The sequence below is a fragment of the Pantherophis guttatus genome, chromosome 1, assembly GCF_059756535.1.
Source record: "Pantherophis guttatus breed Tessera chromosome 1, ASM5975653v1, whole genome shotgun sequence".
NCBI lineage: Eukaryota > Metazoa > Chordata > Lepidosauria > Squamata > Colubridae > Pantherophis > Pantherophis guttatus.
The window spans coordinates 345548259-345561631 of record NC_142063.1 but is presented as its reverse complement, the minus strand read 5'-3'; the positions used below and the strand labels follow the sequence as shown (position 1 = coordinate 345561631).

Below are 13373 nucleotides of genomic sequence, written 5' to 3'. Positions count from 1 at the left end.
AGCATCCCTATAGTCACGTGGTCAAAATTCGGTCTCTTGGCAACTGATTCATATTTATGACGGTTGTCATGTCCTGGGGTCGTGTGAACCCCTTTTGCGACCTTCTGACAAGTATTAAATGGGGGAGCCAGATTCACTTAACAACCATGTTACTAACTTAAATGCTGTAGTGATTCACTTAACAACGATGGCAAGAAAAGTCGTAAAAAGAGGCACAAATGTCTCACTTAGCAACAGAAATGTTGGGCTCAATTGAGGTCATAAGTTGAGGATTACCTTTATTTAGCACAATTGCATTGTCCCAGGGTCATAGGATCCCTTTTTGTGACCTTCTGATGAGCAAAGTTAATCGGGAAACCAGATTCACTTAACAACCATGTTACTAACTTAACTTGATCCCATCTTTTGGTTTTAATTTGTAATTGATTTTATTGGGGTGTTTTTAAATTGTGGGCCGAAATTATTTAATATCTTTTTAAATTGTTTTAAATTTGGTATGCTATGTTTTATCTTGGCTGTTCACCGCCCTGAGTCCTGCTGGAGAAGGGCGGTATAAAAATCAAATCAAATAAACAAATAAAATAAAATAACTTACCCACTGCAATGATTCACTTAACAACCATGGCAAGAAAGGTTGTAAAATGCGGCGCAACTCACTTAACAACAGAAATGTTGGGCTCAGTTGTGGCTGTAACTTGAGGATTACCTGAGGATTGCTATTGCTTTCTTTCGGGAATGTAAAACATTGCAGGTTTTAAAAGATTTTAAGTCTTACAGGATTGAAAAATCTAGTTTAGAGCTTGCAATTCTCCCACACCATTCAAGGCATAACCAGAGCTAAATTTTAGATTTTTACAAATTAAATTAATTTGTAATTAATTTGAAATTAATTGTATGTAAACCAAACAATGAGCGATGGGAGCAAAAATACGCTGAACCTGCCAATTCATTACACGAGACAGAGAATAGAATAGAATAGAATAGAATAGAATAGAATAGAATAGAATAGAATAGAATAGAATAGAATAGAATAAAATAGAATAGAATAGAAAATAGAATAGAGAATAGAATAGAGAATAGAATAGAATAGAATAGAAAAAAAAAGAAAATAGAACAGAATAGAATAGAGAATAGAATAGAATAGAATAGAATAGAATAGAATAGAATAGAATAGAATAGAATAGAATAGAATAAATTACAACCCCTCTCTTTTTTTTTAAATTTATGGAAAACCTGCTCAATCCTTATTTAAACAGGTTAGCTGAATTTGATGCTAAAGTACTGTTGCTATTTATTTTTGGCCTGATTTCTCAAGGTTGTTAATTAACACATTCCCAGAATCAGCGCAATGGTGAACAACTGGCGTAAAACGCAGCCCTGGTAGAAATTACAGGCAGTCCTCAACTTAACGACCAACAATTTGAGCCCAAAATTTCTGTTGCAAAGCGAGGCAGTTGTGAAGTGAATTTTGCCTCATTTTAAGACCTTTCTTGACACTGTTGTTAAGTGAACCACTGCAGTTGTTAAGTTAGTAACAGGGTTGTAATGTGAATTTGGCCTTCCCATTCATTTTGCTTGTCAGAAGGTTGCAAAAAGGGTTCACATCAGTGGTGAAATCCAATTTTTTTTAGTACCAGTTCTGTGGGCATGGCTTGGTGAGCATGGCTTGGTGGGCATGGCAGGGGAAGGATACTGCAAAATCACCATTCCCTCCCCACTCCTGGGGGAAGGATATTGCAAAATCTCCATTCCCACTCCACTCTGGGGCCAGCCAGAGGTGGTATTTGCCAGTTCTCTGAACTACTCAAAATTTCCACTAACGGTTCTCCAGAACCTGTCAGAACCTGCTGGATTTCACCCCTGGTTCACATACCCTGGAACACTGCAACTGTTATAACTATGAGTCAGTTGCTAAACTCTGAATTTTGATCACATGACCATGGGGATGCTGCCACAGTTGTAAGTGTGGAAAACGGTTGTAAGTCACTTTTTTCAGTGCTTTGTAACTTTGTACAGTCACTAAATGAACGGTTGTAAATTGAGAACTATCTGTAGATTGCAAGGATTGGTTGCAGCCATTCGTACAGAGGTTATGGCCACTTTTGAGATGTTCTCAGAAGTAAATTCCTCAGTATGTGAATAGCACTAAGAGAGATATTGATTGGTGCTATAAAAATAGGAACCTTATTCTACTTTTACCTCTAAATCTTCCTCTCTAAAAGGCTGAGATTATTTTAGCTGGACAAATTGTCCCCATTTCTTATTTCTTTCAAAGCTCAGCAGTTTTGTCTGGAGCAAAGAGCAATTCTGAACAGGTTAAAACCATGGAAACTTCTATTCATTCTTTTAAGCAGATTGGTTGCATCCAAAGGAGATTTAATTCTCACACGTGGAGCCAAATCCACGGGAATACAGAAGGTTTTCCTAAAGACCTGAAGTTGGCTAAGAGTTACTGTAGACAATTAAGGCCTCATTAATTAAGAAAATAACCCAGTTTTTAAGTTACCAACAATTCTTTTTCAGTGCAGAATCTTCATCTCTAGTATGAGAGATAAACAAATAGGAATTCAGTTCTGGTCTGTTTGTCATGGATTTAGGTCCTTTTAATGTTGTAGCTTAAAAGGGAAAAAGAAACACAATTTAGAAAGTGATATTTGGGATATAAATTATATAAATAGATGCACTCCTTCAATGTTAGATCCTAAAATACAGATTTTTAATACACATGGGTTATTTATCTGAGCCGATTCCACAAAATGTGGATTGCAAATAGTCCTTGATTTACAACCGTAATTGAGCCTAAAGTTTCTATTGCTAAGTGAAACAGTTGTTAAGTGAGTTTTGCCCCATTTTACGACTTTTCTTGCCACAGTTGCTCAGTGAATTTTCATTCTCTGACCCTAGGGATGGTGCAATGGTCCTAAAGTATGAAAACCCGGTGATAAGTCGTTTTTTTCCCCCAGTGCTCTTGTAACTTTAAACGGTCACTAAACTAAATAGTTGTAAGTTGAGGACTGGCTGTAGAAGGCAAGGGTTGAAATGCAGCCATTCTCACATAGGTTGTGGCTTACTGAAAAATTGTATTACAGCAGTTTTTTTTCTCACTTCCCACATATTCTTGGAAGTAAATTCCTCATAATTTCCAACCAGAGGAGTTGCTGCTGGCTGGGAGTGATAAGCAGCAGGGAGAAAGCTGGTTGGAAGACTTCACTAGCAAACAAAAACTGCAGGGAGAGTCTGTTTTTTTTTAAAAATAGCTCTCTTCTCATAACACCCCTTAGCAGCTTTGCAGGCATAAGATGTTGCAAGCTTGGTTAATGTTTATCTTTTTTTTTTTCAGTTAGTTTCATGTTCTCTGGATGGCACAAATCCAGAAAGTGGATTAATTCCGTATGCAGGCTAAGCGTAAATTTGCTTGAATGCAGACATTGTTTCAAATTTCCTGCAACGGTCCTTTGCATTTAACTGCAAGAAGATGGGATAGCAAGGGGATGAGGAGAGTAATAGAAATAATCTGCAAGATCCATGTGAAAAATGCCAGGTTCTCTCCTAATAACCTTTATATAGGGGAGCCTGGTGGCGCAGCAGACTAATAGCCTGTTATTAACATTCAGCTGCCTGCAATTACTGCAAGTTCGAATCTCCCTAGGCTCAAGGTTGACTCAGCCTTCTATCCTTTCTAAGGTAGGTAAATTGAGGATCCAGTTTGCGGGGGCAATAAGCTGACTTTGTATAAATATACAAAAGTATGAAGGCTATTGCTTAACGCATTGTAAGCCGCCCTGAGTCTCTGGAGAAGGGCGGCATATAAATCAAATTAAAATAAATAAAATAAAATAGGGTGTTGGTGAGAATGAAAAGCAGCAGGAGAGAGACAGAGGGAGAAAAAGAGAGAAAGGGGGAAGGTGGGCAGGTAGGTAGCAGGGGTGAAATCCAGCAGGTTCTGACAGGTTCTGGAGAACAGGTAGCTGAAATTTTGAGTAGTTCGGAGAACTGGCAAATATCACCTCTGGCTGACCCCAGAGTGGGGAGGGAGTGGAAATTTTGCAGTATCTTTCCCCCAGGAGTGGGGTGGGAATGGGGATTTTGCAGTATCCCTCCCCTGCCACGCCCACCAAGCGACGCCCACCAAGCCACACCACACCCACCAAGCCACGTCCACAGAACCGGTAGTAAAAAAAATTGGATTTCACCACTGGTAGGTAGGTAGGCAGGTAGGTCTCTTCTGGTCCAAAATGCGTAAAGAAAAGAGGTAAAATGAACCAAGAAGGAAGAGTACTTTTTACAGCCTGCCTCCCATAGATGCACAGTGGGTATATTTAGGGCTATCTCAAAGAAGAAAAAGAAATCATAATTGCATAGGTAGGAATCCAGGCAGATTTGCAAATAAATCAATATCACTTTACCTTGGCAAATTTTATGTCTGCTGCGGGAATTCTGGGAGTTCTGGGACCCAACTTTAAACATGCTGCTAAGGCTGAGAAACACTGAAATATACATTTTCCCCAGAAGAACTACAACTCCCAGCCTGCATTTGGAGCTCCATCTCGAGGAAAAGTGCAATATGTACAGTACAAGGGCCAGAAGTGGGTTTCAGCAGGTTCTGACCAGTTCTGGAGAACCGGCACCAGCAAATTATGCAAATAAGGGCATAAATGCTACCCTTTCTGTAGTCTGCTATGACATCACACCCATGATGTCATCACAGTTTATCACCAGGCGTCACTCAGAGGCTGTCAAGCATAAGCCAGGGTTTGCAAACCATGATGCCTGGATTTAAACTCCAATAAGCCTATTCTTCTGGGCTAAAGTTCCCTTCAGTTGGTGTCCTGCTTGGTGTCCACATTGGTGGACAGTCCCTTCTGGAGCCCCTTTTGCCACCGTCCTCTTTGGTGAATCCTCTCTGGGGGCCCAAAGCAAACAAACTGAGATTACAGTGCCAACTTTAGCCCATGTTGAGCCCATTGTTTTTCTCCCTTTGCAGTTCTTTTCTTTTCTTTTCTTTCTTTCTTTCCTTCCTTCCTTCCATTTTCCTTTCCATTCCTTCCTCTTTCTATCCCCTATCTTCCTTCCTTCCTTCCTTCCTTTCCCCTCTTCCTTTTCTTTTTTCCTTCCTTCCCTTCCTTCCTTCCTCCCTCCCTCTTTCTTTCTCTCCCTCTCTCTTTCTTTCTCTTTCTTTCTTTTCTTCTCTCTCTCTTCCTTCCTTCCTCTTTCTTTCCCCTCTTCCTTCCTTCCTTCTTCCTTCCTTCCCTTTCTTTCTTTTTCCTTCCTTCCTTTCCTCCCTCCCTCTTTTTTCTTTCTTTCTTGCTTTCCCTCCCTCCCTCCCCTTTCTTTCTTTTCTCTCTCTCTCTTTCTTTCTCTTTCTTTCTTTCCTTCTCTCTCTCTCTCCCTTCCTTCCTTCTTCTTTCCTTCTCTTTTTCCCTTCCTTTCCTCCCTCCCTCCTTCTTTCTTTCTTTCTTTTTCTTTCCCTCCCTCCCTCCCCTTTCTTTCTTTTCTCTCTCTCTCTTTCTTTCTTTCTCTTTCTTTCCTTCTCTCTCTCTCTCTCTCTCTCCCTTCCTTCCTCTTTCTTTCCCCCTCCTTCTTCCTTCCTTCCCTTCCTTTCTCTTTTTTCCTCCCTTTCCTCCCTCCCTCCCTCTTTCTTTCCCTCTCTCCCTCCCTCTCCTTTCTTTCTTTCTTTGTATCTATCTTTCTTTCTCTCTTCTTTCTTTCTTTCTTTCTTTCTTTTCTTTCTTTCTTTCTCCCTCTCTCTCTTTCTTTTCCTTCCTTCCTTTCTTCCTTCCTTCCTTCCTTCCTTCCTTCCTCTTTCCTCTTTCTCTTCTTCCTTCTCCTCCTCCTCCTCTGCCATCTTAGTCCTCAGCAGCTTCTTCCTCCCAGAGCCTGAGGAAACGGGTTCAATCCTTCCTCACTTTTTCTTTCTTCTTCCTTACCACACCCATCTCTCCATTCCTGCCTTCAGGCCTCCTATGGTCGCCAGGCCCATATCATCATCATCATCATCATCATTATCATCAGTTTATTTATTTAAATTTATTAGCTGTCCAACTCCTGTGGTCTCTGGGTGGTGCACCCAACTCAGAAAGAGAAAGAGTGAAAAAAAAAAAATTGCACATCTTTTCCCCCCTCAGCGGCGCCATTTTCCCGCCATTTTTCCCCCCTGACGTCCATCTTGGCTCCTTCCCCTCCTGGACGGCCCTTCGTCTTCCTTCTTGGTCACTTCAGTTGTAGACTTTCCCCTCAGAAAGGGAAGCAAAACCAGGTCTCCTGCCTCAACCATTTTTATTTTCAGCCCTCAGAGACAGGAGACAGAAACCTTTACTGGGGATTATTTCAAATAAGCCCGTGTGAGGAGAGCTTGACAGGCTCTGAAGCAAAGAGACACGCCGTTGAGAAAGCTCAAATTGCCCTTAAATCGATAAAAGGGTCAGATTTAACTCTGAGCCATGATGATTTGTAACTCTTTCCACCATTTTTACATACAGGGGCTTCTCTCTCTCTCTCTCTCTCTCTCTGAGCTATGGTTTTTGATTAACCATGGTTGGACAAGGAAAGCAGAACTGGGTTCAGGCTGCAAAGCCAACAATTGTGGCTTGTAAATCATGGGGACTAGGTTTACAGCTTTTGTTAAAATACAACTCTCTGTGTCTGCCTATCCATAGTAACTACCGGTAAAAAGCCCCTTTGAGAGGGAGATTGGCAGTTTCAAACTTAGATAAATAAATAAAATTAAATAAAAAGTCCATCATAATTCAATCTATCATCTAGAAATAATTTATATCTATCTGTCTGTCTGTCTGTCTGTCTGTCTATCTATCTACTATCCATCTCTCTCTCTCTCTCTCTCTATCTATCTATCTACTATCCATATCTCTCTCTCTCTCTACTATCTCTATCTATCTATCTATCTATCTATCTATCTATCTATCTATCCATCCATCCATATCTATCTCTCTCTCTTTCTCTCTCTATCTATCCCTATCTATCTATCCATCCATTATCTATCTATCTATCTATCTATCTATCTATCTATCTATCTATCTATCTATCTATTATCTATCCATCTGTCCATCCATCATCTATATCTAAATCTATTATTTCTCATTTCTCAATCATTTGAAACTTGATAAATAAATAAATCTATCACAACTCTATCATTTAGCTACTATCTCTCTCTCTCTCTTTCTCTCTCCATCCATCCAGCTTTATAAATCTGATTCATCTCTCACTTTTATCATTATTATTTGTTTAGCATTATATATTTTTATTTATTTGTCACAATTAAGTTACTGCCAATCTTACTCTTAGACTCTCTATCAGTGACTCTATCATTTTTTTTATATATTTTTTTTAAATTAGATTTATATGCCGCCCTTCTCCGGAGACTCAGGGCGGCTTACAATGCGTTAAGCAATAGCCTTCATTCTTTTGTATATTTTATACAAAGTCAGCTTATTGCCCCCACAAACTGGGTCCTCATTTCACCTACCTTAGAAAGGATGGAAGGCTGAGTCAACCTTGAGCCTTGGCGAGATTCAAACCAGCAGAAATTGCAGGCAGCTGTGTCATTGATGATTAACAATGATCAATCATCCATTTTGATCTTTTTTTATATAATCCATCAATTGTTTTTTATTCTCTATTATATTATCTGTTATTCATTACTATCTATCATTATCTATCATCTATCATTATCATCATCTAACATTTATCTATGTTACTTTAGTTTCTTTTGAGTAGCTTGCTCGAACTGCAAACTATATATATTTTATATGCATATATAAAGTCCCTATTATATATATATGTATGTATTGCATACAATGTATATTATTAAGCTAAGATACTGAATATATATGGTATATGCAAAAGAAATAAATAACTTCATTCTGCAATAACAGCTTTTTTTAAAAAAAGTTTAATCACATGTTCTTCGGCACTGTTTAAAGAGGTAATACCACCAATTTAAAAGGATGTTTTAATTTTAAGTTCCCTAAATGGAAACTATTTGGCTTTTTTTCCAGAAGAGTACCTACAGTATTTTAGGCCCTAGAGACCTGCAGATTTCTTCTCCCCACCCATTTCTTTCAAGAGAAGAACACTTTAATATTGAAATTATTGATCACATAAAAGCCCTACTCCTGCTATGAAAATTAATCACTTTGCTTTTTAAAAAAAAAACATTATGTTTAACTTCTGAACAGACAAAAAATAGTTTTGCACAACCGTATTAGCAAAACAATATAGCGTAACCACTAAATTATTAATTAAACTAATAAAATTTTTTTAAAAAATCAAGGTATTTAAAAAGGGTTATGAGCTTTTCCTACAGCATATTGCTAAATATTTTCATGTTTTTGGTGCTCCAAAAGTAGACAAGATGATGTAGATTGGAAGAAATCTAAAGAAACAAATTAAAAAAAAAACTGAGTTTGGTGGCAACTGGCATTAGTTTCCCTCTGAAATATCTAAATCACTCCCTCCCCACCCCCAATACTATCAAGAGCAGAATAGGATTGCATGGTTAAATAATCATAAATTCTATACTATACTGTGCCGGAGAGGTCTGTAGTAGGGATTTAAAATGCTTTGCTAATGTATCACAACTATCTTCTGACCTATTTCCTCTAGAGTCTAGAAGAACAGGCTACTAAGTCAATTATGTATTTTTTTTTCAGGTGCTGATATCTAGAAATAAAAACATGAAGAGGAATTTCGCTGACAGTTCCTTGATGCGTAGTACAGCAGGTATCCACCTTTTTACTGGGGTGGAATTCGAAAGAGTTATTATAATTCCCAACCGATGAGCAGCAAGATGAGTGGAGCGAGCAATATTATTTAGGGCTTTAGGTTGCAGTGCGTGGAAAAATGGATTAGAAACCTCCCCTATAGCATCCTATTAAGTCAGGGGAGATTTCTGTAATACAAGTAGTCCTTGACTTATAGCCCCAACCAGGATCAGAATTTTCATTGCTAAGCAAAGTGATTGTTAAGCCAGTCATGCTTGATTTTTTGCAACCTTTTTTTTTTTACCACTGTTGTAATGGAATCACTGCAGTTGTTAAGTGAGTCAGACGGTTGTTAAGCGAATTCAGCTTCCCCATTGACTTTGCTTGTCGGAAGCTGGCTGGGAAGGTCAAAAATGGTGATCACATGACCCAGGGACACTGTTACAGTTGCCAAACATCCAAATTTTGACCACCTGATGCTGAGGATGTTGCGATAGTTGTAATTGTGAGGATTGGTCAGAAGTCATTTTTTTCACTGGCGATGTAACTACGAAAAGTCCCTAAATGAATGGTTGTAAGTTGAGGACTATCTGTATTTCTCCCATTCTTCCCTTCCCATACTTTTACAATAGAATAGAATAGAACTGGAAGGGACCTTGGAGATCTTCTAGTCCAGCCCCCTGCTGAAACAGGAAACCCTATACCATTTTCCCGGGGAGTAGAAATCCTGATAAACACATTGCACATGGTTTTTAAATTATGTTAAATCTCTCTCCGGTTGCAGGGAGCATCAAAAAGTCAAAATGGTGGCTGTGATTGTATCACTAAAACACAGACTCTTTTTTTAATCTTTGCAACACATATAAAAAGGGAACTGGGACTTCAATTTACCTTTTTTTAACACATCCACACACACATCCACACCACTTAGGGGATGCCCCACCAGAATTTACTCCCCTTACATGCAATCCAAAAAAGCAATGCACTCAATTCTTATTTTATCATATTTTTCATTGGTGGAATAAGAAGTGTTCCCTGAGTAGATTTCATGCATTGATCAATATTAACGTCGAAGTACCATAATTCCTCGGCTATTAAAATATGCCAGAAAGCAGGAGAGAGGGTCTTAAAAAATGGAGAGCCTTAACCATTATAATAAACCTTTATGAAAAATTCACAGAGATTTTTTTCCCCATTTCTTCAAACCAACCATTATCTCTCCCCTCCCCTAATTTTCCTCTTCTATGAAGACTATCAGACAAATTTGCAGACAGGGATCATTCTCTTCATTATTCTTTGTGCAATCCCTAAAAACAAATTCACTTTGTGTTGGTTGATTGATGGGAGAAGGGGATATTCAGCACAAATTCCCAGGGTACCTTGAAGGGAATAACAACAATAACAGCTACAACAATATCAGCAATAAAACAATGCAATAAGCCCAAATGGGCAACCACCACCAATAAAACCTGACCAAAGCATAAATCAGCGATGAGAATAATTATGGAGGCTGTTGAAAATGCCTGGACAGATAAGAAAGAGATTTTTGCCTGGTGCCAAAAATGATAATCAGAATGGACACCTTCTCAATAGACATTAATAATACTGATAAAATTGAATTGGTAGCATGGGAGGTCCAGAGTTCCACGGAGCGAGGATGCTTTAGTCATCTTTGATCAAGGTCAGACAGAAATGATAAATTAGGCAGATACATATAAGCAAATTAATTCTGATACCAAAGGTTTTAATGAGATGCTACGAAGAGTTCTGTATAGATCCTTTGTATCTCCTGAATGGACGAGATCAGGGGTGAATTCCAGCAGGTTCTGACAGGTTCTGGAGAACCAGTAGCGGAAATTTTGAGTAGTTTGGAGCAGGGTGGATTTGATTTAAATCGAGTTGATTTAAATCGTGATTTAAATCACTAGTAAAAAGGCTTGATTTAAATCAACTTGATTTAAATCATAATTTTTAAAGAGCAACTGTCATCTCTGCTCCTCCTTTGACCCGCTGTTGACTCACCGATAGTCCCAGTGTTGCAGAATATACAGCCTCCTGCTACATAACTAAGCTCCATTTCATGCTGAATAAACTAAATTATTTATGTATCTTAAATAGAAAACTATCTTACGATAGATTTTTACCCCAAAAGTTTTTTATTAAAATAAATTCGATTTAAATCAAAAAAATCTGATTTAAAACAAAAAAGTCCAATTTAAATTTAAAAAAAAACTGATTTTTTTGACTTTTTAAAAAAAAAATCATTGATTTTTATCCACCCTGGTTTGGAGAACTGGCAAATACCACCTCTGGCTGGCCCCACAGTGGGGTGGGAATGGAGATTTTGCAATATCAGTCCCCCAGGAATGGGGAGGGAAAGTTAATTTTGTCCCATTTTATGACCTTTCTTGCCCCAGTTGTTAAGTGAATCACCACAGTTGTTAAGTTGGTAACACCATTGTTAAGTGAATCTGGCTTCTCCACGACTTTGCTTGTCAGAAGGTTGCAAAAGGTGATCACATGACCCTGGGACACTACAACCGTCATAAATATGAGTCAGTTGCCAAGCGTCTGAATGTTGATCATATGAAGATGCTGCAATGTTTATAAGTGTGGAAAAACGGTCATAAATTACTTTTTCAGTGCCATTATAACTTTGAATGGTCACTAAATGAACTGTTGTTAAGTCGAGGGCTACTGGTGTATATTACTGCACCAAAAGCATTAACAATTTAATAATTGTGCCTTATATTGACACTTCAAATCTTAGGCTGTCTTCCAGTCCCGCTCTTCAATCAGAAAAAAAGGACCAAACAACCACTCACATCAAATCCACTTAAAAATGAGCCAAGCAGTAACAATTCAGCTGATCATTTCAATTTCTCAGCCTTGCTTGCAGGTAAGTGGTGTGCTGTTCATTTTTTAAAATATATGTTTATCACAAAAAATATTTTTCTAGCCTCTGGTTAAAATTTTTGGACGCAGCAAAATAAACCTCTTATGAATTCCATAGAAGACTGGCATTTAAATTATATCTCTTGTAACTTTGCCTTTTCCCCCTCATTTATAAGTTAAAATTCCAGGTCTATGTGTTACACAGGAAGGACTATTCCTTAATGTGCTTTTGTATTAATACTAAAAGTGATATTTATCATTTTCTTCAGCTTGAAAAGCTGTCTCTGCACATTTCTGCCAGAATTAATTATTGGAATAATAATTAATTCTATTCTTAGTGAAAGAGAGGGAATGGGAAAAGTGAAACGTTTCCACCTTGCATTTGCCTTATATCTCTACAAAAGCATATTTGAAAAATGGAGATGTATAATAGGACAACTATAAATATAACTGCAAAGTGCAAACCTAGCTTTTTTCAAAAGGACATACACTTATATCCCATCTATGCCTTGAATAAAAACTGGAACTCATACGAGTATCATCTTATAAAATACTTTATTTAGAGGATTGGGTCTATCATAAGTTATTAGCCATGTTTACAGGCAGGGTTTTTTCCGATTTTCAGAAACTGGGGATAAACAATATGAAATACAGAATAACAGAATTGGAAGGGACCTTGGAGGTCTCTTCTTAAAAACCTCCAGTGTTGGAGCACCCACAACATCTGGTGGCAAGTTGTTCCACTGGTTAATTGTCCTCGCTGTTAGGAAATTTCTCCTTAGTTCCAGGTTGCTTCTCTCCTTGATTAGTTTCCATCCATTGCATCTTTTCTGCCTTCGGATGCTTTGGAAAATAAGTTGACCCCCTCTTCTTTGTCACAGCCCCTCAAATATTGGAACATAGTTATCATGCCGCCCCTAGTTTTTCTTTTCACTAGATTAGACATAGCCAATTCCTGCAATGATCAGCATCATATTATTGTTGTAATGTAGAATTGGCTAGCAGTGGAGAATGTGGAATTATCCAGATCTTTACATTTGATCCATCATAAGAGGCCTTTAAAAGTTAGACCATCCTTGCCCATCAAGATACCCTCCAGATGGTTTATCTCTTTGGGTTGAGAATTCTCGTAATTACAGTCACCTCTTCTCTAAAGCTCTTCAGATTGGAGGCAGCTGCATTAAAGGAATCAGTTATGAATAAATTTGCCAAAACGTGGGTGGCAGATAAAAATGGGCAGATTCCCATTTTTAGAAATGGGAATAGTACTTAGACTTATATACCACTTCACAGTGCTTCATGGCCCTTTCTAAGCGGTTTACAGAATCAGCCTCTTGCCCCCAACAATCTGGGTCCTCATTTTACCTGCCTCGGAAGGATGGAAGGCTGAGTCAACCTTGAGCCTGGTGAGATTCAAACTGCCAAATTGAAGGCAGTCAGCAGAAGTAGCCTAGAGTACTGCATTCTAACCACTGTGCCACCAGGGCACAGTGGTTAAAATAAAACATAAAGCAGAGGCACCACCAATGGATCTATTCTCTTAAAGCAGTGTTTTGCAACTACAGCTGCTTTAAGATGTGTGGACTTCAACTCCCAGAATTCCCCAGCCAGCCATACAGGGAGTTCTGGGGTTTGAAGTCCACATATCTTTAAATTAATGAAATCATGAAACACTGCCTCAAAACTTAGGTAATAAAAAATTCAGAAGCTGAGCTCCAAGTCACAAGGAATAAGTTAACCATGCACATATAACACAGT

At 38.4% G+C, this 13373-nt stretch overlaps 1 protein-coding gene across 6 annotated transcripts in view; it reads left to right on the top strand.

The window, feature by feature from the left end:
• Positions 1-13373, top strand: part of SPATA22 (spermatogenesis associated 22) — a 117922-nt gene that overhangs the window by 95915 nt on the left and 8634 nt on the right. Inside the window, exons 1-3 of one of the 6 annotated variants that reach the window (XM_087883476.1) lie at positions 3152-3684; positions 8670-8739; positions 11491-11619. In XM_087883476.1, the coding sequence (XP_087739602.1) occupies positions 8694-8739; positions 11491-11619 (175 nt within the window). In that variant the 5' untranslated portion in view covers positions 3152-3684; positions 8670-8693. Of the gene's footprint in view, positions 1-3151; positions 3685-5839; positions 6421-8669; positions 8740-11490; positions 11620-13373 lie in introns of those variants that run through there. The other 5 variants (XM_034405353.3, XM_087883472.1, XM_087883471.1 and 2 more) reach the window with 5 other exon arrangements.